The sequence below is a fragment of the Thalassophryne amazonica genome, chromosome 12 (genome assembly GCF_902500255.1).
Source record: "Thalassophryne amazonica chromosome 12, fThaAma1.1, whole genome shotgun sequence".
In the NCBI taxonomy this organism is placed as follows: domain Eukaryota; kingdom Metazoa; phylum Chordata; class Actinopteri; order Batrachoidiformes; family Batrachoididae; genus Thalassophryne; species Thalassophryne amazonica.
The window spans coordinates 82,732,111-82,759,039 of NC_047114.1; the positions used below are offsets into that span (position 1 = coordinate 82,732,111).

General features: G+C 41.0%; 1 protein-coding gene across 2 annotated transcripts; it reads left to right on the top strand.

Moving 5' to 3' along the window:
* Window positions 1-52: 52 nt before the first annotated feature.
* gpr160 (G protein-coupled receptor 160) lies at window positions 53-26,065 on the top strand. Of its 2 annotated transcripts, XM_034183502.1 has the most exons (5): window positions 53-181; window positions 375-509; window positions 7,259-7,420; window positions 21,277-21,363; window positions 24,681-26,065. In XM_034183502.1, the coding sequence occupies exon 5, from the start codon at window positions 24,736-24,738 to the stop codon at window positions 25,597-25,599; it is 864 nt and encodes a 287-aa protein (XP_034039393.1). In that variant the 5' UTR covers window positions 53-181; window positions 375-509; window positions 7,259-7,420; window positions 21,277-21,363; window positions 24,681-24,735; the 3' UTR covers window positions 25,600-26,065. The 2 variants fall into 2 exon arrangements, with proteins under 2 accessions (XP_034039393.1, XP_034039394.1); XM_034183503.1 differs by lacking the exons at window positions 53-181; window positions 375-509 and having other exon boundaries at window positions 6,592-7,420.
* Window positions 26,066-26,929: the final 864 nt, after the last annotated feature.

Genomic DNA, 26,929 nt, shown 5'->3' on the forward strand with positions numbered 1-26,929 from the left:
ACGCAGCGAAGGCGCGCTGCTGCCATCAGCCTGGTCCACTTGTAGTGTGTCCACATGCGGGAGGAGGAAGTTGTCTTACTCCAAGTGTTTACTTTAGCGTCTAACAGCATGAATTGAATTTTTTTTTTCCATTTATATAGCGCCAAATCACAACAGAGTTGCCTCAAAGCGCTTCACACAGGTAAGACTGTGAATGAGGTGAGTCAGTGTTTCTGCCCCTCCACAGGTGGATTTTCCGTGTAGGTGCGCCAGCCCATGATTCAGTGAAGTGGTGACGTAGTTGTCACATTTTCCCTCTTTTGCATACTCTGTTTGCAAGTTTGCTTCCTCCCATCACTTTTGCCATAACTTTTATTTCCATGTTCAAATTCTAGAGTCAGACTTTCACCTCGGGCGGTCTGAGTCTACAATGCCTCTGTTTTACATGTAATCCTGTATGGAAGCAGCCACCAAAACCTTCCCTACTACGACAACTGTGGTCTCAGCATGACATCAAGAAGAAAACAAAGGTGAAGGTGTACAATGCAGTAGTCTTTCCATCACTGCTCCACTCAACAGAATGTACACTCACCAACCATTTTATTCGTTACACTGTCCTAGTACCGGGTTAGATCCTCTTTTCCATTCAGGACTGCCTTAATTCTTAATGGCATAGATTCAACAAGGTGTTGGAAACATTCCACAGAGATGTTAGACCATATTGACATGATGGCATCACACAGTCTGCCCATTCTCCTCAGACATCAACAAGGCATTTTCTTCCACACAACTGCCACTAACTGGATAGCTTCTCTTTTTTGGACCATTCTCTGTAAACCCTAGAGATGGTTGTGCATGAAAATCCCATTAGACCAGCAGTTTCTGAAATACTGAAACCAGCCTGTCCAGCGCCAACAACCATGCCACATTCAAAGTCACTTACATTCTCTTCCTTCCCCATTCTGATGCTGTGTTTAAACTTCAGCATGTCATTTTCACCATGTCTAGATGCCTAAATGCGTTAAGTTGCTGCCATGTGATTGGCTGATTAGCTATTTGTGTTATTAAGCAATTGAAGAGGTGTACATAATAAAGTGGCCGGTGAGTGTATGCCCCTCTACCAACAGCACATCAAAAAATTGACTACAACACAGCTTTGTGACTTCTGCCAAATAAAGGATTCGCTCAGAGCACAAAATACCTGACATTGAGTTCTCAGAAGAGCTGAGACAGTCGCTGTCCAAGCACTCATGAAAGCATCCTAAATTCACTGGACTGGCCTTGCGTGCAGAATGCCCTATACAAGACTTCCAAAGTTAGCTTCCTATAGTAGAGAAGCTTGAATCTTCTACTGGACTGGGTTGCTTGACGTGAGGATGTTTTGCTTCAAATCACAGAAGCTTCCTCAGCTAAAATTCTTGCTCTGGTAGTCTGACTTCTGTTTTGACTCTTGTAGAGAAGAATAAACCAGAAGCCAAAAAAAGCTGTTTTTTAACCTAACCAGACCCCACCTACCGAGAGGCTGACTGCTATAGGCTAGTGACTAAACAATAGCTCTAATTAGCACCTATTGTGCTCTAGTTAGCACTCTCCTAATGACAGGACGGAAGCCTCCCCTGATGGCTCCCTTGACGACTCTCTCCTGATGACGTGAATGACTCATTACCATGAACAAAATACTGAAACTGCTTTGACCTGAGTACCACATTGTACACAGGGGACAAAGCATGTCTGAGACCCACTCCGAGGTTAAGGCTGGGTTTCAGCTGTTTTACAAAGAATGCTTCCTTGACACCTCTCTCAAACCATTTCTTCTCTCTGGCTAAGATTTTAACTTCCTTGTCCTCAAATATGTGGTTAGTGTCCTTCAGGTGGAGATGAACTGCAGACTGAGGTCTTGCTTAAATTTTCATTGTTACGCAGATGATACCCAGCTTTATCTATCCATGAAGCCAGAGGACACACACCAATTAGCTAAACTGCAGGATTGTCTTACAGACATAAAGACATGGATGACCTCTAATTTCCTGCTTTTAAACTCAGATAAAACTGAAGTTATTGTACTTGGCCCCACAAATCTTAGAAACATGGTGTCTAACCAGATCCTTACTCTGGATGGCATTACCCTGACCTCTAGTAATACTGTGAGAAATCTTGGAGTCATTTTTGATCAGGATATGTCATTCAAAGCGCATATTAAACAAATATGTAGGACTGCTTTTTTGCATTTACGCAATATCTCTAAAATCAGAAAGGTCTTGTCTCAGAGTGATGCTGAAAAACTAATTCATGCATTTATTTCCTCTAGGCTGGACTATTGTAATTCATTATTATCAGGTTGTCCTAAAAGTTCCCTAAAAAGCCTTCAGTTAATTCAAAATGCTGCAGCTAGAGTACTGACGGGGACTAGAAGGAGAGAGCATATCTCACCCATATTGGCCTCTCTTCATTGGCTTCCTGTTAATTCTAGAATAGAATTTAAAATTCTTCTTCTTACTTATAAGGTTTTGAATAATCAGGTCCCATCTTATCTTAGGGACCTCGTAGTACCATATCACCCCAATAGAGCGCTTCGCTCTCAGACTGCAGGCTTACTTGTAGTTCCTAGGGTTTGTAAGAGTAGAATGGGAGGCAGAGCCTTCAGCTTTCAGGCTCCTCTCCTGTGGAACCAGCTCCCAATTCAGATCAGGGAGACAGACACCCTCTCTACTTTTAAGATTAGGCTTAAAACTTTCCTTTTTGCTAAAGCTTATAGTTAGGGCTGGATCAGGTGACTCTGAACCATCCCTTAGTTATGCTGCTATAGACGTAGACTGCTGGGGGGTTCCCATGATGCACTGTTTCTTTCTCTTTTTGCTCTGTATGCACCACTCTGCATTTAATCATTAGTGATCGATCTCTGCTCCCCTCCACAGCATGTCTTTTTCCTGGTTCTCTCCCTCAGCCCCAACCAGTCCCAGCAGAAGACTGCCCCTCCCTGAGCCTGGTTCTGCTGGAGGTTTCTTCCTGTTAAAAGGGAGTTTTTCCTTCCCACTGTAGCCAAGTGCTTGCTCACAGGGGGTCGTTTTGACCGTTGGGGTTTTACAGAATTATTGTATGGCCTTGCCTTACAATATAAAGCGCCTTGGGGCAACTGTTTGTTGTGATTTGGTGCTATATAAAAAAATTGATTGATTGATTGATTGATTGATTGAGGTCCACTGGCGACCTCTCTGCGGTGCTGGTATAGCCTCTTGTGTAAAAGTTGCTTCGTCTCACCTATGTAGTGTTCATTACAGTTTTCCTGACATCTGATATGATACACTATATTGCTCTGTTTGTAACTAGGGATCCTGTCCTTAGGGTGAACTAATTTCTGTCTCAAGGTGTTGACTGGTTTAAAGTAAACTGGGATTTTGTGCTGTCTGAAGATCCTCTGTAGTTTTTCCCCTACTCCTGCTAAATAAGGGAGAGACACTCCTCTTCTTCTTGTCTCCGTCTCTTTGGTCCTTTCAGGTAGAGACACATCCTCCAGCAGTCTCTGCCTCACAGCTGAGATGGCCTCAGCGGTGGGGATGTGTCTCTACCTGAAAGGACCAAACTCACACCAGACCACATCTGCCAAATCTTGGAGATCTGTCTTAACACCACGTATTTCCCGTTTAGGGGGAATTACTACAGGCAGATCCATGGTTGTGCGATGGGGTCTCCGGTATCCCCCATTGTGGCCAATCTGTACTTGGAGCGAGTGGAGAAGACAGCCTTGACGTCGTTCACGGGCATCTCTCCCAGTCACTGGTTCAGATATGTCGATGACACATGGGTTAAAATCAAGCAACAGGAGGTTGAGGACTTTACAGAACACATCAATTCAGTGGACTCCAATATCAAGTTCACATGTGAGGATGCCAGAAATAACCATTTAGCCTTCTTGGACTGTGATGTCACGATTGGAGAGAACAGGCAGCTCCAGACAGAGGTTTACAGAAAACCCACTCACACTGACCAATATCTGCTCTTTGGCTCAAACCACCCCCTTGAACACAAGCTCGGGGTGATCAGGACTCTTCAACACAGAGCCCTACAGGTGCCCACAACTGCAGAGGGAAGGGCTAAAGAGCAACAACTTGTACGGAAAGCCCTCACAGTTTGTGGGTACCCACGTTGGTCCCTGGACAAAGTGCAGAAGTCCCAGAAAACAAAGAGACCAGATAGACAGGAGACAGAGACAAGAAGAAGAGGAGTGTCTCTCCCTTATTTAGCAGGAGTAGGGGAAAAACTACAGAGGATCTTAAAACAGCATAAAATCCCAGTTTACTTTAAACCAGTCAACACCTTGAGACAGAAATTAGTTCACCCTAAGGACAGGATCCCTAGTTACAAACAGAGCAATGTAGTGTATCATATCAGATGTCAGGAAAACTGTAATGAACACTACATAGGTGAGACGAAGCAACTTTTACACAAGAGGCTATACCAGCACCGCAGAGAGGTCGCCAGTGGACCTCAGTCTGCAGTTCATCTCCACCTGAAAGACACTAACCACACGTTTGAGGACAAGGAAGTTAAAATCTTAGCCAGAGAGAAGAAATGGTTTGAGAGAGGTGTCAAGGAAGCATTCTTTGTAAAACAGTTGAAACTCAGCCTTAACCGCGGAGCGGGTCTCAGACATGCTTTGTTCCCTGTTTACAATGTGGTACTCAGGTCAAAGCAGTTTCAGTCTTTTGTTCATGGTAATGAGTCATTCACGTCATCAGGAGAGAGTCGTCAAGGGAGCCATCAGGGGAGGCTTCTGTCCTGTCATTAGGAGAGTGCTAACTAGAGCACAATAGGTGCTAATTAGAGCTATTGTTTAGTCACTAGCCTATAGCAGTCAGCCTCTCGGTAGGTGGGGTCTGGTTAGGTTAAAAAACAGCTTTTGTTGGCTTCTGGTTTATTCTTCTCTACAAGAGTCAAGACAGAAGTCAGACTTCCAGAGCAAGAATTTTAGCTGAGGAAGCTTCTGTGATTTGAAGCGAAACGTCCTCACGTCAAGCAACCCAGTCCAGTAGAAGATTCAAGCTTCTCTACTATGGAAACCACCTGGACAACTGAGAGCCTACACAGAAACTTAGCTTCCTATGTTGAGCTGAGAGAAGGAAGAAGAAGATAAGGTGGCCAGAAAACACGCTTCAAAGATGTGCTGAAGTAACACATGAAGAACACTGGAATGAACGATCAGATAAAGGAGCAAGATGCTCCAGACAGAGAGAGGTGGAGGACATTGGTGAAACAATCAGTTATAGTGATTAAAAAAAACGACTGAAGGACTATCAGAAAGCACACCAGAAATGACACTACACAGCAACAACAGAACTGACGTGTTGCCACTGCAATCGGCTCTGCTGTTCTTGTGCCAGCGTCGTGGCCCATCAAGTAGTCCAGCCAGACCTAACTCAACAGTCAGCATCAGTTTAGATGGACTACCGAAGAATAATAATACTGTATGGAACAAAGCCAGTGGACTGAATGTAACTCTAACAAAGAGTTTAGATGACACCCACAGCAGCCACTCATACTTCAAGCACTCACCCAGAGGTTTGAACACCTTTGCATCCAGTTATCCTGTTGCCAACCTACTCAACTTTGATCCAAAGGTGACAGGTTGGCAAAGATCTAGAGGGGCACAAAGGACCTGTTGGCTTGATGCTGTCAAAAAAGGACCTTGTCTAGTTCAATCTCTTAGTGTTGTGGTATCTGCAAGGGAGTGGTGGTACGTGTAGCCTCCAAGACTTTGTGGTATGAGCTTAGTAGTAACAGTAGTTTTTACATTCAGCTGTCCATACAGGACTTTGGGACTTGCAGATCTATTTTCCTCCTGCTGATGGTGTTTCATGCTGTCTATAAACCTAAACAACTCAGCTGAACTGAAAAAATTTACCCATTTTTTATGTTTATGATTACCACCTGTGGATGATTATCAGATGTGGACCTTCTGAAGAAGAAGGGCATCTCTGTCACTGGGCGATGGGGGACACAAGGCTTTTAGGACAATAAATATCCCTTTTTTCATATGGAATGACCCTCTTCTAACAAAATAAAATGTTGAGGATTTTTAAAATTTCATTTAACAAACCTGCAGCGTTACTAAAAATCTTGATTTAACAACACCCTCCTCCCACCTGCACCTGCAAATAATTTACAGTCTTATAATTTTAGTAAAAAGTGAGCCCATTTGGTTGTTCCCTTGTTTGCACTCAGGGTCGCCACAGCAAATCTGAGGTGGATCTGCTGAAGTTTTACACCGGATGCCCTTCCTGATTCAACTCAACATTACATGGAAAAACGTGGCAGGAGTGGAGTTTAGCCAACTTCTGCATTAAACCCAAGTGCACTAACCACTTGGCCACCACCACTGGAGTTCTATAATTTTACTCTTTTACATATTTGTGTTTTCAGTCCAAAGTCTGGATGTTAAACATCATAGCTTTAGCAACATTTAACTATGGAGGTGAGCTCCCTGCCAGCCGGGCAGGAAACAATCTCGACTCCCACAATCCTCAACCGGATTATCAGGAAAGGGACTTTCCCACATCTTTTTCATCCCACATGTTCAACTGTTTCTGTAATGAGCACATTAACAAAAAGTGTAACGGAGACGTGAGAAGGAATGGTCATAAAAGCAGGATAAACACAGGATATAGATATTTAAAAAGCAGTTAAGGCAGTAAAACAGCATCTTTTGTAGTTTTACAGCATCTTAAGGAAGCATTATGTACCTAAATAAAGTCAGTCCCTGGATTATTAATGTGGTGATCCAGCATCTTGTCCCAGTCCTGATCTGAGTATGTGCAGGTCTGACGTGTATGGATAGATGGAGAAATAAAGAGGTGCAGTCAAACTGCCCAGAATCAGCCAGTGACGTGGATGCTGAGCCTTGACCTCTGACCTCCCTGGGGAGAAGAGTGTCTTTTCCCATGCAAACTGAATAAGGGAAAGTTTTACAACAAAGGAGGGTTTTCCAGCACTCATTCTTCCACTTTTGGCCTGTCATGTTTGTTTCATAACACTGGTTTGCACAATAATGTACATTAAACACTCACAACAAGACCGAGGAGAAGGTTGACACTCAGATCCTGTCTGAACTGGACAGAGCGCCGCTCTGAGAAGCATTTGAATTTACTTCATTTTGATTTTAATAACATGAAAAGAAAGGCTGTTTTTCCTCCTGTAAGTAGTTCTTCTTCTCATTATTTATTTTTTAGTAAATGAGCTACATGTGGTTTGATTTAATAATTAATTCAGTGTCTTCCTGGCACAGTGTGCAGGTGTTTCCACTGCTATAACTCCGCCTTATAACTGAAAGCTTGTGATAGGAAAGCGCCCCTGACCTTGGATTCAGCGTGGCGTGGCAGTTCGCAGGGCAGATGCGCGCACACACTGCTTTTCACATCCCATTCAGATGACTGAATTCTGAACGAAGGTAAGTGATAAGTGTTGTTGCATATTTGTTGTAATGAGGTGGTGCTTTTTTTTCTTGTTTGTTTTTTAAATGAATGGATCAGAACACTGTGAAAGTGTCACAGTGAACTTGGATAAATGTGTACAAGTGATATTTCTGAAGCTGAACAAAAAATGAGGTGGCTAATATCTTATATTTTAATATAATAATATTTTATGTTTTACAGTGTTGTACTTAAGAGTCTCTGTGGTGTGCATTTACAGTGTTCAGCTCCGTTCTATGTGCTGATAACAGTTTAGTAAGTCCCTTCGGCTTCTCCCTTGTTTGTTGATTTGGCACAAGTTTTACTCCGGATGCGCTTCCTGACACAACTCCACAGTACATGGAAAATGTGGCAGGGTTGTGGTTTGAACCAGGAACCTTCCGCACTGAAACCACATGTTAAACGTGTGAATTTCTTTGTGCCCGCATTTGATTTGTGTCAACTGTAAACCAGTTACCAAGGCTCTTACTGGATTGGTTCAGACTTATTTATCCACTTTTTTCGGAGATCTGAAAGCCGTTATGCTCGAATGATATGTTGTAGTTTTGTGTACGACGTGTTTGAACTGAAATGGGAAAGAAAGCTTTTATTTTTCCTGCTCCCTCTGCTTGGAATGTCCTCCAAACTGAACTGAAACTGTCGGGGTTGTTTGTTCTGAACACTTTCCACTCTGTTTTAAGAAGCCGAGATAAATCTTTTGAACAGTGCCCGTGTTTTAAATCTTAAACTGACTTTTTTTAAAAACTCATATATTGGTACTGTGGCTGAAATGATTGTGTTTTATTTGTTACTTGCTTGTATTTATCTACATTATAATAGCCAAGTGGCCTCTGTGTGCATGACTGGTGGTTGGCTCTCACTGCGGTATTGTATCACTTCCTGTTCCGGAGCACAGCGGTGTTTTTCTGTATCTGTTAGCTGTTTAATCTGCGCAGTTAGATTGATCTAGTTATCTATATAACGATTTGTTTCCCAGTGTAATCTTCACGTGCCTTAACTAAAGCACTCCTTCTGCTGAATCACCTCTAAATTATTTACACATTATTCACTTTGTGTGTTTTTAGGAATCCGCTAGCTTAGCGCAGCTACTAGCTCTTAGCCGATTTAGCATGGCGGCTTCTCCTGTCTCTCCCGCACTTTTCTGCTCTGGGTGTGAAATGTTTAGTTATTCCTCGGCCTCCTTTAGCAGTAACGGTACTTGTAATAAGTGTAGCTTATTCATAGCTTTGGAGGCCAGGCTGGGCGAATTGGAGACTCGGCTCCGCACCGTGGAAGATTCTACAGCTAGCCAGGCCCCTGTAGTCGGTGCGGACCAAGGTAGCTTAGCCGCCGTTAGTTTCCCCCTGGCAGATCCCGAGCAGCCGGGAAAGCAGGCCGACTGGGTGACTGTGAGGAGGAAGCGTAGTCCTAAACAGAAGCCCCGTGTACACCGCCAACCCGTTCACATTTCTAACCGTTTTTCCCCACTCGACGACACACCCGCCGAGGATCAAACTCTGGTTATTGGCGACTCTGTTTTGAGAAATGTGAAGTTAGCGACACCAGCAGCCATAGTCAATTGTCTTCCGGGGGCCAGAGCAGGCGACATTGAAGGAAATTTGAAACTGCTGGCTAAGGCTAAGCGTAAATTTGGTAAGATTGTAATTCACGTCGGCAGTAATGACACCCGGTTACGCCAATCGGAGGTCACTAAAATTAACATTAAATCGGTGTGTAACTTTGCAAAAACAATGTCGGACTCTAGTTTTCTCTGGGCCCCTCCCCAATCGGACCGGGAGTGACATGTTTAGCCACATGTTCTCCTTGAATTGCTGGCTGTCTGAGTGGTGTCCAAAAAATGAGGTGGGCTTCATAGATAATTGGCAAAGCTTCTGGGGAAAACCTGGTCTTGTTAGGAGAGACGGCATCCATCCCACTTTGGATGGAGCAGCTCTCATTTCTAGAAATCTGGCCAATTTTCTTAAATCCTCCAAACCGTGACTATCCAGGGTTGGGACCAGGAAGCAGAGTTGTAGTCTTACACACCTCTCTGCAGCTTCTCTCCCCTGCCATCCCCTCATTACCCCATCCCCGTAGAGACGGTGCCTGCTCCCAGACCACCAATAACCAGCAAAAATCTATTTAAGCATAAAAATTCAAAAAGAAAAAATAATATAGCACCTTCAACTGCACCACAGACTAAAACAGTTAAATGTGGTCTATTAAACATTAGGTCTCTCTCTTCTAAGTCCCTGTTGGTAAATTATATAATAATTGATCAACATATTGATTTATTCTGCCTTACAGAAACCTGGTTACAGCAGGATGAATATGTTAGTTTAAATGAGTCAACACCCCCAAGTCACACTAACTGTCAGAATGCTCGTAGCACGGGCCGGGGCGGAGGATTAGCAGCAATCTTCCATTCCAGCTTATTAATTAATCAAAAACCCAGACAGAGCTTTAATTCATTTGAAAGCTTGACTCTTAGTCTTGTCCATCCAAATTGGAAGTCCCAAAAACCAGTTTTATTTGTTATCTATCGTCCACCTGGTCGTTACTGTGAGTTTCTCTGTGAATTTTCAGACCTTTTGTCTGACTTAGTGCTTAGCTCAGATAAGATAATTATAGTGGGCGATTTTAACATCCACACAGATGCTGAGAATGACAGCCTCAACACTGCATTTAATCTATTATTAGACTCTATTGGCTTTGCTCAAAATGTAAATGAGTCCACCCACCACTTTAATCATATCTTAGATCTTGTTCTGACTTATGGTATGGAAATAGAAGACTTAACAGTATTCCCTGAAAACTCCCTTCTGTCTGATCATTTCTTAATAACATTTACATTTACTCTGATGGACTACCCAGCAGTGGGGAATAAGTTTCATTACACTAGAAGTCTTTCAAAAAGCGCTGTAACTAGGTTTAAGGATATGATTCCTTCTTTATGTTCTCTAATGCCATATACCAACACAGTGCAGAGTAGCTACCTAAACTCTGTAAGTGAGATAGAGTATCTCGTCAATAGTTTTACATCCTCATTGAAGACAACTTTGGATGCTGTAGCTCCTCTGAAAAAGAGAGCTTTAAATCAGAAGTGCCTGACTCCGTGGTATAACTCACAAACTCGTAGCTTAAAGCAGATAACCCGTAAGTTGGAGAGGAAATGGCGTCTCACTAATTTAGAAGATCTTCACTTAGCCTGGAAAAAGAGTCTGTTGCTCTATAAAAAAAGCCCTCCGTAAAGCTAGGACATCTTTCTACTCATCACTAATTGAAGAAAATAAGAACAATCCCAGGTTTCTTTTCAGCACTGTAGCCAGGCTGACAAAGAGTCAGAGCTCTATTGAGCTGAGTATTCCATTAACTTTAACTAGTAATGACTTCATGACTTTCTTTGCTAACAAAATTTTAACTATTAGAGAAAAAATTACTCATAACCATCCCAAAGACGTATCATTATCTTTGGCTGCTTTCAGTGATGCCGGTATTTGGTTAGACTCTTTCTCTCCGATTGTTCTGTCTGAGTTATTTTCATTAGTTACTTCATCCAAACCATCAACATGTTTATTAGACCCCATTCCTACCAGGCTGCTCAAGGAAGCCCTACCATTATTTAATGCTTCGATCTTAAATATGATCAATCTATCTTTGTTAGTTGGCTATGTACCACAGGCTTTTAAGGTGGCAGTAATTAAACCATTACTTAAAAAGCCATCACTTGACCCAGCTATCTTAGCTAATTATAGGCCAATCTCCAACCTTCCTTTTCTCTCAAAAATTCTTGAAAGAGTAGTTGTAATTCCTCATCTGCAGAGGAATGGTCTATTTGAAGAGTTTCAGTCAGGTTTTAGAATTCATCATAGTACAGAAACAGCATTAGTGAAGGTTACAAATGATCTTCTTATGGCCTCGGACAGTGGACTCATCTCTGTGCTTGTTCTGTTAGACCTCAGTGCTGCTTTTGATACTGTTGACCATAAAATTTTATTACAGAGTTTAGAGCATGCCATAGGTATTAAAGGCACTGCCCTCTCTACTTTTAAGATTAGGCTTAAAACTTTCCTTTTTGCTAAAGCTTATAGTTAGGGCTGGATCAGGTGACCCTGAACCATCCCTTAGTTATGCTGCTACAGACGTAGACTGCTGGGGGGTTCCCATGATGCACTGTTTGTTTCTCTTTTTGCTCTGTATGCACCACTCTGCATTTAATCATTAGTGATCGATCTCTGCTCCCCTCCACAGCATGTCTTTTTCCTGGTTCTCTCCCTCAGCCCCAACCAGTCCCAGCAGAAGACTGCCCCTCCCTGAGCCTGGTTCTGCTGGAGGTTTCTTCCTGTTAAAAGGGAGTTTTTCCTTCCCACTGTAGCCAAGTGCTTGCTCACAGGGGGTCGTTTTGACCGTTGGGGTTTTATATAATTATTGTATGGCCTTGCCTTACAATATAAAGCGCCTTGGGGCAACTGTTTGTTGTGATTTGGCGCTATATAAAAAAAAAATTGATTGATTGATTGATGTATGCTTGCGTGTGTATGGCTTCGGTCACAAAGAAACTGGGAAGAGCTGACATTTGCCGTTTGGTATGCTTATGTATTTTGGGTCAAGGATGAACACTGCAAAACCGGAGAATTGATAGGACTAATATTTTTGGAGAAAGTAGTGATATTGACTAACAATAGTGAATAATGGACATTGTACTGCAATGTGCCATGGGAGTTCAGGGTTTTGGGATTTTAAATGTTGTTACTGTAGTTAATGTTAGTTTAACAGTGTTGTTAGTGTTATTGGTTTATTGCATTTTTGTAGTTCAGTTGGTTTAGTCAGTTTTATTGAAGTGTCATGTTGCTGTTACCATGAGTGAGACATGTACTGCATTTGATGTCTTCTGCCACTGTCTCTGTTTGTGGGTGTGTAAAAATAAAAGCACCTGCTTGCAGCAGAATGCAGAAAACACAAAAAGCTGTGTGTGCGTGCATGCATATAACTTTGATCACAGACAAACTGCGGAAAGCTGACATTGGTTGTTTGGTATTCTTATGCATTTCAGCTCAAGGATGAACACTGCCAAAATGGAATGTTACTAATATTTATGGAGAAACTATGGATATTAGCTAACAACACTGAACAATGCTGATAACTACATTTTGGACTTGCACGCCATTCCAGCAGGGGGGTGGTAAATCATCTATATATTAAAAGCGTGCGTAATTTTATTTAGTAAGTTCACTGTAAGTAGATAATATAATTGTAAATATGTTAAAAAAATACATGGATAATGCAATGGAGACACACACACATCCAAAGCACCTAAAGAGGCGTGCAGTACCAAAAACATATCACAGTGAAAAACCAAATGATCCACACAGCCACAGCCCTCCAAGACAAAAATTTTTTATTTAACAACAAATAAATGTAACGTTTTGAGCAGGCGCGTTTCGTCAGACAGCATGTTCCATGTTACACACCTGTCTAAATATTGTCATGATTATTGATTGCTCACAGCTGAAGACCAATCAAACAAATTAAAAACATCTGATCCAATTATCTGATGCAGACATCCTCACAAATTAATAAGAGCAATCACATAAATAAACGCCAAAGCCGACAAAGACATCAAACAAAAGAAAAGAAAACAAAGACACTAATGCAGAGCACATGTTGATAAAATAAAATACAGCACAATACAAGATAACCAAAATAATGGCAAAAGTACAAACCAGACAATAAATACATCATAAAACTACTTGATGGTTAAAAAAAAAGTTTACAAAAACAGTCTCAGATCGAAATCCTCATTTAAACCCGTAGGGGAAAGTGTACTGAGAGTATAAATCTAAAAGGCTGCTCTTTTCAGAAGCAAATATTAACATCTCCACCACGATTATTAAGTTGTACATGCTCTATACCCATGTATCACATTATGATTTTTCACAAAAAAGTGCACAGCCACAGGACTTTTGTTATCATGATTACAAATTTTGGATCTATGCTACGAAATTCTTGTTTTTAAAGGCCTTGTGGTTTTTCCAATGTAGGCTAGTCCACACGGACATTTCAACATATAAATAACATTGGATATCTCACATGTAATAACTTCCTGGACTTTAAATATGTTACCTGTCCTGGGATGTTGAAAAGTTTCTGTCTGATATGTGAAATTACATTGACTGCAATGACCACATCTATAGTTACCATCCGATATCTTGGGTAAAGAGCAAGAATCCATGAGAGGCAGCAAATTAGAGCGTACCAACATGCTGTTCAAATTAGGTGGCCTCCTATGTACAATCCTAGGTGGTGTAGAGAATGCTTTTAAATTCTTCAAATGTGGATCAGTTTCAGTGATGTGCCAATGTTTTTTTTAAAACTTTACTGAATTCCCTCCTCAACAGTGAATATTGTGTAATACAGTTCAAATTAGTGATCAATGTTTTATTTTGTTTATAATGCAAACATTCAGTTTGGGTAACGGTATCAAATCTATTACAAGCTTCACTGATCCACAAAGGATTATATTCTCTCTGTTGGAACCGGTGTACAAGATCATTCGCATGTACTCAATAATCAGAATCTGAACTACAAATATGACATATACGATTAAATTGTGAAATAGGTACACTTTTAAGAGACACTGGATGAAATGACTTGCCATGCAAAATAGAATTCTGATCAGTGCTCTTCCTGTACAAGGTAGAGCTCAATCTGTTATCTTGTCTATAGACCATAATATCTAAAAAGTTTATTTTATGTGCATCATATGCTATAGTGAATTTCAAATTGCAGTTATCATTAATAAACTTATGAAATTCTAAAAATGTCTCGGCACCATGTCAAACAAAGAAAATATCATCAATATACCTTTTCCAATGTGAAATACAATGTAAATGAGGATTTCGATCCGAAAAAAATAAAATCATGTTCAAAAAGGCCACAGAACAATGAGGCAAAACTAGGGGCCATCTTTGACCCCATACTGATCCCTTAGATTTGCAGGTAATACTCAGTTTCAAACATAAAAAAATTAGAAGTCAATACAATACCTGCAAGGTCAACAATGCTCTGAGTGCTTTGTGTGCAATCAGTCCTCTGATCAAGAAAAAATTTCAGGGCTTGTAATCCTCCCTCAATGGGGACATTAGTATACAGGGATTCAATATCCATAGTTACCAAAAAACACTGATCTGAGACAGTAATAGTATGTAGTAATTTCAAAACCTCCATCGAATCTTTAATAAAAGATGGAAGAGAAAAAAAACTAAAGGCTGAAGAACATGGTCCACAAATGCCAAAAAACGTTTGCTCTAATTTGCTGTCTTTCACGGATTCTTGCTCTTTACCCAAGATATCGGATGGTAACTATAGATGTGGTCATTGCAGTCAGTGTAATTTCACATATCAGACAGAAACTTTTCAACATCCCAGTACAGGTAAGATATTTAAAATCCAGGAAGTTATTACATGTGAGATATCCAATGTTATTTATATGTTGAAATGTCCGTGTGGACTAGCCTACATTGGAAAAACCACAAGGCCTTTAAAAACAAGAATTTCGGAGAATAGATCCAAAATTTGTAATCATGATAACAAAAGTCCTGTGGCTGTGCACTTTTTTTGAAAAATCATAATGTGAGTTCACTCAGATACATGGGTATAGAGCATGTACAACTTAATAATCGTGGTGGAGATGTTAATATTTGCTTCTGAAAAGAGCAGCCTTTTAGATTTATACTCTCAGTACACTTTCCCCTACGGGTTTAAATGAGGATTTCGATCTGAGACCGTTTTTGTAAACTTTTTTTTTTTAAATCAGCAAGTAGTTTTATGATGTATTTATTGTCTGGTTTGTACTTTTGCCATTATTTTGGTTATCTCGTATTGTGCTGTATTTTATTTTATCAACATGTGCTCTGTATTAGTGTCTTTGTCTGTTTTCTTTTCTTTTGTTTGATGTCTTTGTCGGCTTTGGCGTTTATTTATGTGATTGCTCTTATTAATTTGTGAGGATGTCTGCCTCAGATAATTGGATCAGATGTTTTTAATTTGTTTGATTGGTCTTCAGTGTGAGCAATCAATAATCATGTCAAGATCAAATTCTTATTTCATGCAATAAAATGCAAGTTAATTGTTTAAAAATCATACAGTGATATTCTGATTTATTTATTTTTTTTTAAGAATCTGTCTCTCACAGTTGAAGTGTACCTACGATTAAAAATTCCAGACCTCTCCATTCTTTGTAGGTGGGAAAACTTGCAAAATCAACAGCAGATCAAATACTTATTTGCCTCACTGTATTTTATAAACTACCTAATCTAGAGCTTGTGGATCCCCACGGACAACGGGCTAGTATATTTTAATGGTTATCTTAATGTTGTTTAGTAGTGTATTACGACGCGTGCTATTGCCTTTATTGGCCAAGTCACCCTTGTAAAAGAGGTAACAATCTCCATGGGCTTTTATCTGGTTAAATAAAGGTTATAATAATAATAACTTACTTTTTAATCCTGTAGGGCTACAAATGTTTTGAGTTCAGTTTTACAAAAGCAGAGAAGATTTAAGGTATTACAGCTGCAGCATCTTTCAAATATAGATGATTTAACCACTACATTCTCATGTTTTGTTTTTGTTGGGGTTTTTTTTTGGGGGGGGGGGGGGGGGGGGGGTATGAGGAACATCATTTTTTCAAAATATGTAATTCCATATATTTTAATATTATAAAAATCAAATCTAAAATAAATCATATTTTGTATTCTTGTTAAAATGGAGTCATAAAATAAAAGCTGATACAGTTGATAATGTAGACATTAACAAAATATCATTTTTAAAATATAACTTAAGTTTTATTAGTTTTTTGAAAGGCACAGTACATAATAAACAATCACATGAAATGAGATAACAGAAAACCAAAAAGGACAGAATATTAAATATTTCAGTATTAATTAAACAGAAAACATTGCATAAGTCTAAAACGGATTTCATAATGAAGTCCCATCATCCATTTCCCCTTTCAGTCTGTTGAGCATACACTCCTATGGTGCCGTTTCCACAATTGTCTCTAGCCATTCTTCCACATCTGGAACCTTGGTCGTTTTACAGTGTCTCAAGATGATCCTTAAAGCTATAATGATACCAGTCATAATAACTGAAAAAGTAGACTTTGATAAATTTATCACTTGGTCAGAGTCGCTAACGACCTGCTGGTGGCGGCTGACCAGGGCTTTCCATCTGTCCTGGTGCTGTTAGACCTGACTGCCACTTTCGACAATGTGGACCACCAGATCCTCCTCCACAGCACACAGTTGGTTTGACTGGAGATGTCCTTTAGTGGTTGCACTCCTTCCTCACAGGTAGGGCTGAGTATGTGGCCCCGGGGGACACAAAGTCTAGGCCCCACACTGTCACCTGTGGGGTTCCTCGGGTTTCTTGGCCCCACCTTATTCACCATCTATATGCTCCCCCTGGGTCACATCATCGGCAAGCATGGAATTTCCTTCCAATGCTATGCCGATGATACTCAGCTCTACTTGCGAACCGACCCCACATCTCCAACAATCGCTCTGTCTACACTTAGAGCCTGCCTGGAGGAGATAAGGGCATGGATGACAGGAAATCTCCTACAGCTAAACACCACCAAAACAGAAGCCATCCTTGTTGGCACACCACATAATCTCCACTCTTCCCCCATTACAGCTCTCTCATTTTCAGGCCACTCTATCCCCCTTCTCCTCTTCTGTAACAAACCTCCGGGCCAGGTTTGTCCCCACCCTCTCCTTTGATCATCATATCCACCACCTCTGTAAAATCTCATTCTTTCACCTTAGAAACATTTCTAAGTTCCGCCCCTCCCTCTCCTTCAGTGATGCTGAAAGGCTAGTCCTCGCCTTTGTCTCCTCCAGGCTAGAGTCTCGCAATGCCCTTCTCGTCGGGATCTCAGGCAGGAGCATGCAGAAGCTCCAGCACATCCAGAACTGCGCTGCCCAGGTGAGGAGGACCCGGGCGAAGTGAGTGTGTGGTAGCCGCAGCAACATGGGTCGCGCCGCCTACAGCTTGGGGGGAATGGGGACCTGCCGCAGCTAAAACTGCGCAGTTCCCGGAGGGAAAAGGGGTGGCGTGAGTAGTGGCCGGGATGGGGTGTGTGATGGGGGCAGGAGGGGAGGTCGGGTGGGGGAGGTGGAGCATGCTTTCAGTCTTTATCCATGTGTGAGTCAGTTTCTGTTCTTGTGTACTGGAGTTAGAGAGGATAAGGAGGCAGCCACCAAGGCCATAGAGATTCTTCTGGAGGAAAACAACGGGGTATTTTGTTCTTCAGAGGCTGATAAGCCTGCCGTGTTTGTGGTTGAGCAGTAAAAAACACTTTTACAGTGTCACATGAACAATCCAGATCCCAATTATGAATATTCCCCTGTCTCTGAAGTCTTCCACTGCAACGTGCGCATTTGCTCCAAGATTTTCCCCTTCCACAAACAAATGCTTCACTATGATTTCGTATTTTTTAAAAATTATATCGTGCATTTTGATTAGAGATTGCAGCTACATAGTTGAACTAGGGAGCAACAACCATTTTTCTGATGTTAATTTTGAATGAATGAATTAAAGTTTTATTTTGGACATGAAAAACAAAACAACTAAAGAACAACAGCAATAAACAAGAAAAAGCAACAAATTATAAAAAAAAGAGACAGACAGACAGACACGGCCTCTGGATCCAGAGGAGACAGACAGACACGGCCTCTGGACGTACACTTCTTGTTGTCTTCTTCAGTGAACTTCCCAGCGCCTGTTCCTCATCGTAACCCGTCCTCAGGTGAGGAACATAGTCTGGGTCGGTTGGATCGTCACTCGATACGCCTACATGGACAGATTTGTTTACTGAGTTGATCGACGATAAATCCAAAATACTCTACTACTTATCATAACCTGAACAAATAAGAATATTACCTACAGATTTTTAATTTCACCTTCACTTTTTCACTTTTAAATAGGTTCTAAAAAATACATTTTGGCAACATTTTGCATTTATGTACAGATGAATATTTCTGCATGGATCAGGGTGCTTGAAGTTTAAATACCCTTTTCACACGGGTCAGTTCCAAATACCTCAATAAATGTGTGCTGCACTTAAATGCTGGTGTAAAACTGGGATGTCTGGGCTTTTGATGGATTCAAGTGTAATTTTGAAGTTGGACAGAAATTCAATTAATGTCTAAACAGACAGATGAGCTCATCATCCCCTTGAACAGACCACACAACAATGGATGTAAATATATATGGTGTAAATAAATTACTGCTTGGTGGAAAGTGAGGAAATTTATTTAACTGGCGTGCCAAACTAAAATGTAACATTATTTCTTTGACATTTCTGCTGATTTAAATGTACTAGCAACTTACCCAGTTCTTGTGTCAAATTGCAGTAATCCATGCAGATCGTTTCGGTTCCCGATCAGGACTTCTCAGGAAACATATCGAGCCCTTCAGGAAACAATCGGTGGAGTTAATAACGCAGCAACTGACTGGCGTTATGATGTAACCCTGTGGCTTTCTGCCAGCCATTGAAGTAAAAAACCCACGTGACCAGACTTATGACATCACGAGAAGTATTCCTATTGACTAAGAAAATATGAGCAGTATGGTGCTTTCCCTTCTCTTCCACTTTTAAACTCATCTGTGTTTTTGGAACGGAGGTGCTTGCTTCACCACAGGAATTGGACAAGGTGCACCAGAGTTTAGCCCCTTAATTTGTTGCTTCATGCTGACAAATTATACTGAATTTGTTGTCTTTCCGATGCCTGATTCTGATTTTTTCTTTTCTCTGTTTGAGGTGCGGCTCCATCCAGAAATGGGTGTGGTATCTGTTCCTGAAACCTTCCTGTCCTGTGCATCTGCAACATTTCCTGTATATTCGTTTTGTGAATCGCTTTGTAATTTGTGTCTGTAGCATGGCCCAAGCAGAGGGTCACCCCTTTGAGTCTGGTCTGCTTGAGGTTTCTTCCTCAGAGGGAGTTTTTCCTTACCACTGCTGCTCTGGTGGTTGGTAAGGTTAGACCTTACTTGTGTGAAGCACCTTGAGGCAACTCTGTTGTGATTTGGCGCTACATAAATGAAAATAAATTGAAAAATTAACCAACTCCCGAAGCAAAACCCTGCCCAGTTATCCTGCTCTTTCATCATTATCAAATGAAAGATCTGGTGATTCAATTGTTTGTTTTTTTTGTTTTTTGTTTTTTTGCATTTCAATAACGATCAGTCCACTGTTACAGGCAAAGTGGACTGATCGTGGTTGTTGCTGTTTCTGCCTTTTCGTTGGTCAGACTGAGATGAGACACCTTTTGTGTTCAGTCCCTTCTAATAATAAATACCCTTATTTTGTCATTGGTTCCCCCCCCTCCCCCCATAATATCATTTAGTGTTAACTTTGTTGATCATGCACATAGACTGCCTGTGCAAAAAATGCTCCTGTAATTGTTCAAGAAGGGGTGGGGGGGAGAGAAAAAAAACTTTTTCTCAGCCGGAACAGTGCTAAAGGACCCCATTTTGTACCGAGTTGCCTGTATTTTTCTCTTTACCTACTTGGATAATACCACCCTCTGGTGGGAACTCAGTGCAACTACAACTACTGTATGTTGTGCGAAAGGTTAATATAACTTTTTGTACATTTTTTCACACTGGCTGTTTAGGCTCTCTCTCTCTCTCTCTCTCTCTCTCTCTCTCTCTCTCTCTCTCTCTCTCTCTCTCTCTCTCTCTCTCTCTCTCTATATATATATATATATATATACACACACACACACCTTATCACATTTTGGTCGTGGAAGAGCGGAGACGCTCTAAAAAGTCGCCATCTTATTTGTCGTCCCCACGTGACTACGACATTAACAAATTATTAAATTTATCCTACATACTGCCAAAACACCATATCATAAGGTACCATTTAGTGGTGATTTATTTATTTCAATTTTTTAAAAAATCACAGATTCCTTCATATTTAACATATAGTGGCACACTGGGCAAGTTCATTCAGGCCCCCCCAGGTGTAACTTGCTTCTGCCGTCGATGATTCTGCCCCATATCCTTAAAAAAAAAAGTAAATGCAGTTTAAATTTTGTCCTCAAAATTCTTATCAAAGAAAATCAACCACTAACTCTGTCCTCCACCAAAATAATCTTTCAAAACAGGAGAGATTAAGCGCCAATTACAAATCCTTGTAATATTTATCTGATATTTCCAGAATGATTTCCTGTATTACTGCAGCACTCCCATGTGAACATATTATTTTATTTTAGCGCAGTACTTTGATTTTCCCTACGCTGGAAAGTATTGGTAAGTTTGTGGCTTGAACAGAAAAATGTGGTTGAATGGATTCATCCACTTCGGCCCAGTTTTCAGTGGGGAAAAGCTGACTTGTTTGACATTTTCACAGTGAATACAGGCATTACTCAAGGGTGTGTTCTGGCTTCTAAACCATTTAATGCTTGCATTGGCTGAGTGTTAGGTGGGGTTGTCAAAACCAGAAGATGCCTTTGTTGTCAAGGAAAGGTTTACTTACTTTGACTTCGCAGATGATGATGTTATGTTAGCAGAACCCATGGATACACTGAGTGCAGTGCTTGAGAAACTGAGCAAGGATTCAGAGTATCTGGGTTTGTGATGGTCCTGGATCAAGACTAAGATCCAGACTGTCCATAACTTCTGGGGTCAGACATCAGAAGTGTATGTGGTGAAAGGTTTGAACTTGTAAAGATGGTGACGCGCATATCTCTGGTTTCTCAATCTTTGACACTGGGATTTACCTGAAAAGATCTTATGGAGTCACTAGGTTGCTGGACTGAGGTATTTGATGATGCCGATATCTTTGCAGGAGAAAGAAGATCCAAGTCCTTAAGGTCCTGGTCTTTCCTGTTTTACCATATGGTTGTGAGACAAGGACACTAACCAGTATCCTAAGGTGAGAACTTAATGCCATTTCAGAAGATCCTTGGGTACGACTGGAATGACTTTCTGTTAAACAAAGAGTTGTTTAGAGACACACTGATGAGGAGTATCACTTGCATTGTGAGGGGACATCAGCTATGACATTTTGGTGATGTGGTTTGTTTCTCTGGATGTGATCCAGCATGTAGGTGTGTCAGTGGCTTGAGAAGTTCAAGGGAACACGTACACAGTGGAGAGTTGGTTACTGTCGAGAGGTGGGGATGGACCACCTGTCTGAATGAATGATTGCCATCCAGTAAGCATTTCCATAGATTAGCGTTAGCACATATGCTCCCAGAAGTGACATGTGGTCAAATTTAGATGTTTGTCTGCCACCTGCTGAACAGTGGGCATCATGTCATTTGCTCAGAAATTGATGGATTCACTTGTTAAAGCCTCTAAATGACTAACTGACATAATTCTGTGTTAATTGGGAGTCTTTTGTCTGTATTTAAAGGCCTACCTATAGAACCAGCTCCTTCTTGCATTCTTCTTGTTCAAGTAGCCCTTATAGGATCCTCTTGCTTGCCTCTACTGGTGGTTGGCTCTCACTGCGGTATTGTATCACTTCCTGTTCCGGAGCACAGCTGTGTTTTTCTGTATCTGTTAGCTGTTTAATCTGCGCAGTTAGATTGATCTAGCTATCTAGATTACGATTTGTTTCCCAGTGTAATCTTTACGTGCCTTAACTAAAGCACTCCTTCTGCTGAATCACCTCTAAATTATTTACACATTATTCACTTTGCGTGTTTTTAGGAATCCGCTAGCTTAGCGTAGCTACTAGCTCTTAGCCGATTTAGCATGGCGGCTTCTCCTGTCTCTCCCGCACTTTTCTGCTCTGGGTGTGAAATGTTTAGTTATTCCTCGGCCTCCTTTAGCAGTAACGGTACTTGTAATAAGTGTAGCTTATTCGTAGCTTTGGAGGCCAGGCTGGGCGAATTGGAGACTCGGCTCCGCACCGTGGAAAATTCTACAGCTAGCCAGGCCCCTGTAGTCGGTGCGGACCAAGGTAGCTTAGCCGCCGTTAGTTCCCCCCTGGCAGATCCCGAGCAGCCGGGAAAGCAGGCCGACTGGGTGACTGTGAGGAGGAAGCGTAGCCCTAAACAGAAGCCCCGTGTACACCACTTTGGATGGAGCAGCTCTCATTTCTAGAAATCTGGCCAATTTTCTTAAATCCTCCAAACCGTGACTATCCAGGGTTGGGACCAGGAAGCAGAGTTGTAGTCTTACACACCTCTCTGCAGCTTCTCTCCCCCTGCCATCCCCTCATTACCCCATCCCCGTAGAGACGGTGCCTGCTCCCAGACTACCAATAACCAGCAAAAATCTATTTAAGCATAAAAATTCAAAAAGAAAAAATAATATAGCACCTTCAACTGCACCACAGACTAAAACAGTTAAATGTGGTCTATTAAACATTAGGTCTCTCTCTTCTAAGTCCCTGTTGGTAAATGATATAATAATTGATCAACATATTGATTTATTCTGCCTAACAGAAACCTGGTTACAGCAGGATGAATATGTTAGTTTAAATGAGTCAACACCCCCGAGTCACACTAACTCAGAATGCTCGTAGCACGGGCCGAGGCGGAGGATTAGCAGCAATCTTCCATTCCAGCTTATTAATTAATCAAAAACCCAGACAGAGCTTTAATTCATTTGAAAGCTTGTCTCTTAGTCTTGTCCATCCAAATTGGAAGTCCCAAAAACCAGTTTTATTTGTTATTATCTATCGTCCACCTGGTAGTTACTGTGAGTTTCTCTGTGAATTTTCAGACCTTTTGTCTGACTTAGTGCTTAGCTCAGATAAGATAATTATAGTGGGCGATTTTAACATCCACACAGATGCTGAGAATGACAGCCTCAACACTGCATTTAATCTATTATTAGACTCTATTGGCTTTGCTCAAAAAGTAAATGAGTCCACCCACCACTTTAATCATATCTTAGATCTTGTTCTGACTTATGGTATGGAAATAGAAGACTTAACAGTATTCCCTGAAAACTCCCTTCTGTCTGATCATTTCTTAATAACATTTACATTTACTCTGATGGACTACCCAGCAGTAGGGAATAAGTTTCATTACACTAGAAGTCTTTCAGAAAGCGTTGTAACTAGGTTTAAGGATATGATTCCTTCTTTATGTTCTCTAATGCCATATAACAACACAGTGCAGAGTAGCTACCTAAACTCTGTAAGGGAGAGAGTATCTCGTCAATAGTTTTACATCCTCATTGAAGACAACTTTGGATGCTGTAGCTCCTCTGAAAAAGAGAGCTTTAAATCAGAAGTGTCTGACTCCGTGGTATAACTCTCAAAATCGTAGCTTAAAGCAGATAACCCGTAAGTTGGAGAGGAAATGGCGTCTCACTAATTTAGAAGATCTTCACTTAGCCTGGAAAAAGAGTCTGTTGCTCTATAAAAAAGCCCTCCGTAAAGCTAGGACATCTTTCTACTCATCACTAATTGAAGAAAATAAGAACAACCCCAGGTTTCTTTTCAGCACTGTAGCCAGGCTGACAAAGAGTCAGAGCTCTATTGAGCTGAGTATTTCATTAACTTTAACTAGTAATGACTTCATGACTTTCTTTGCTAACAAAATTTTAACTATTAGAGAAAAAATTACTCATAACCATCCCAAAGACGTATCGTTATCTTTGGCTGCTTTCAGTGATGCCGGTATTTGGTTAGACTCTTTCTCTCCGATTGTTCTGTCTGAGTTATTTTCATTAGTTACTTCATCCAAACCATCAACATGTTTATTAGACCCCATTCCTACCAGGCTGCTCAAGGAAGCCCTACCATTATTTAATGCTTCGATCTTAAATATGATCAATCTATCTTTATTAGTTGGCTATGTACCACAGGCTTTTAAGGTGGCAGTAATTAAACCATTACTTAAAAAGCCATCACTTGACCCAGCTATCTTAGCTAATTATAGGCCAATCTCCAACCTTCCTTTTCTCTCAAAAATTCTTGAAAGGGTAGTTGTAAAACAGCTAACTGATCATCTGCAGAGGAATGGTCTATTTGAAGAGTTTCAGTCAGGTTTTAGAATTCATCATAGTACAGAAACAGCATTAGTGAAGGTTACAAATGATCTTCTTATGGCCTCGGACAGTGGACTCTTCTCTGTGCTTGTTCTGTTAGACCTCAGTGCTGCTTTTGATACTGTTGACCATAAAATTTTATTACAGAGATTAGAGCATGCCATAGGTATTCTTTGACTGTGTCTCATGAGTCACAGAAGCTCTATAGAATACTTAAAAATGTTTTTTCCCCCTTCACAGTTACTGGTGTGAGTTTCTGGTGCACATCCTGTAAAACGGCTGAAGAGTGGAAACCATGACTATCTCCATCTTCTCCATCCTGCTCAGTTTGGGAGGCAAATGTCTGCTGAACTGGACCTTGGTGCTTTTCCAGAGGAGCCACATCTGCAGAAGCTTTCTGGGCGTTTTCAGTGTTTCTTTGGCTCTCGTCGACATGGCTCTGACCCTCATCCTCACCAGCTTGCACATCCACGGCGAGCGAGTCTTCCTGTCTGGCTTGCAGCTGACCAGATTCCACGTGTGCTTGTTTGTTCAAATTATTGGAGAAGTCTATAAAGCGCTGCATTGGCCCATTGTGGTTGCAGCCACTCTGGAGCATTTTTTAACTCTGTCTCGGAGGTTCCGGCCCACCACCACCACCGCTGCTGCCAGGTTGTTTGTGACCATCATTCTGTGGTTTCTGGATGTCCTCTATGTCTTCATATCTGACTTTAGTCCTGTCTTGGAGGATGTGTCATTCCACCAACTGCACCGGTGCACCGTCTTCCACACATCTCAGCTACTGCAGGTTGCCATAGTAATGCTCCTCATAACCCTCATCTGTTCAGCAATCCATGGTGGGTGTCTTCCTGTGCTTAGCTGCTGCCGACGATCACAGTTGAGTACACCTCCTCCAAAAGGCCAATTTACAAACCAAAGCCAAACCCCGAGCAGGTTTCTTAATGCGTGGACCATTTTGCTGCTCTTTCTAGCAGTGCTGCTCCTGCTGACTGTTGGAATACCTGCACACCTGAGTCTCAGTGTTGTTTGGCTCTGCATCCTCAACAGTTTTTTGAGTGTAGTCACTTTACACATCTTCTGTCCAGCCTCGCGGCCACTGCAGGGGTCGACAGCGGCCGTAGATGGTACATTTAACTCGGGTGCAGTGGACGGACTATGACAGAATGGGAATGTGTAGGACACACATCCCAATAAATTTAGAGAACCTCTCGTCTGTAACTTCCAAAGATGTCATTAATCCTCCCACATCCGTTTTGTTTTCAAAAATTTTCATACCAAGTACCAATCCAGCACCAGTGAATGCACGCCCTTTAAAATGAATAAATAAGTCTATATAAAAACTGTGGCTCACTTTATATCCATTGTAACAAAATGACTTTGTGCATTCATTCTGGAATTAAAACCACACAACACTGTTTCAGAGGTAAGCATGGGAACGAGTTCAAAATTTTTCCAATGCACTGATCTTATGCCACAAATATCAATTATACAGTAACATGATTTTGGAGGGCACCATATTTGATTAGTGGCCCTCTATGGTTAGCAGCCCACCATTTCATTAGCAGCCCAAAGGAAGCAAAACATCACACTGAAACATTAGCAGTCTAACTAGTGATAACAGGAGTGTGACTGACTATGGAAGTAAATCTGTGCCATCAGAGTTTGAAGTTGAATTTTTAAGGTTGAATGTTTTTAACATCAAAATCATTGTTTGAAGTTGAATTTCTAAGGTTGAATTTCAAAATATCAAACTATTCAGCCTAAAAAAAAAAAAAAAAAATCAACCTAAAAAAAATCTAACTCAAAAATTCAACATCAAAAAATAGAAAAGCAGGGAGAAGCAATTAATCCCTGTCTCAATCATCCAGTGTCACAGATTTACTTCCATAAACGTTGGATGATTGAGACAGGGACTGATTGCTTCTCCCTGCTTTTCTATTTTTTGAGGTTGAATTTATTTATTTATTTGTTTTTTTTTTTAGGTTGAAGTTTTTGAGGCTGAATATTTTGATGCTAAACAAATTCCATCCTAGAAATTCAACTTCAAAGTCTGGTTTTGATACTAAAGAAAAAAAAACCTTAAAAATTCAAAGTCTGAGGGGACAGATTTACTTTCATATATGACACATTTTACTGAAAATAAACAAATACATAAATAAACCGAAGTTTGATTTTGTCAAGCAGTCGTGGGGCAAGGCAGGTGCTGCTTTGGGGGTACAGCCACATTGTACATTGTGATAGATCAGTGGAACGACACTTCCGTAGGAAGAAATTACAAGTAGTGGGCAGATAACGACATTATCGGTCCACCTTCGTGAGCCATTACAGAGTATCGGCATCCATGCAAAGTAAAGCTAACCTCCAGGGCACACCCCAGTTAAGTGATAATTCCTCTCGTCTGTGGCGTCATGTTTTTCCTGACTGTTGCACTTTGCAAAAACTCATGTGTTGTAACATAAGACATGATGTTACAAGGTCAAACAGCTGAA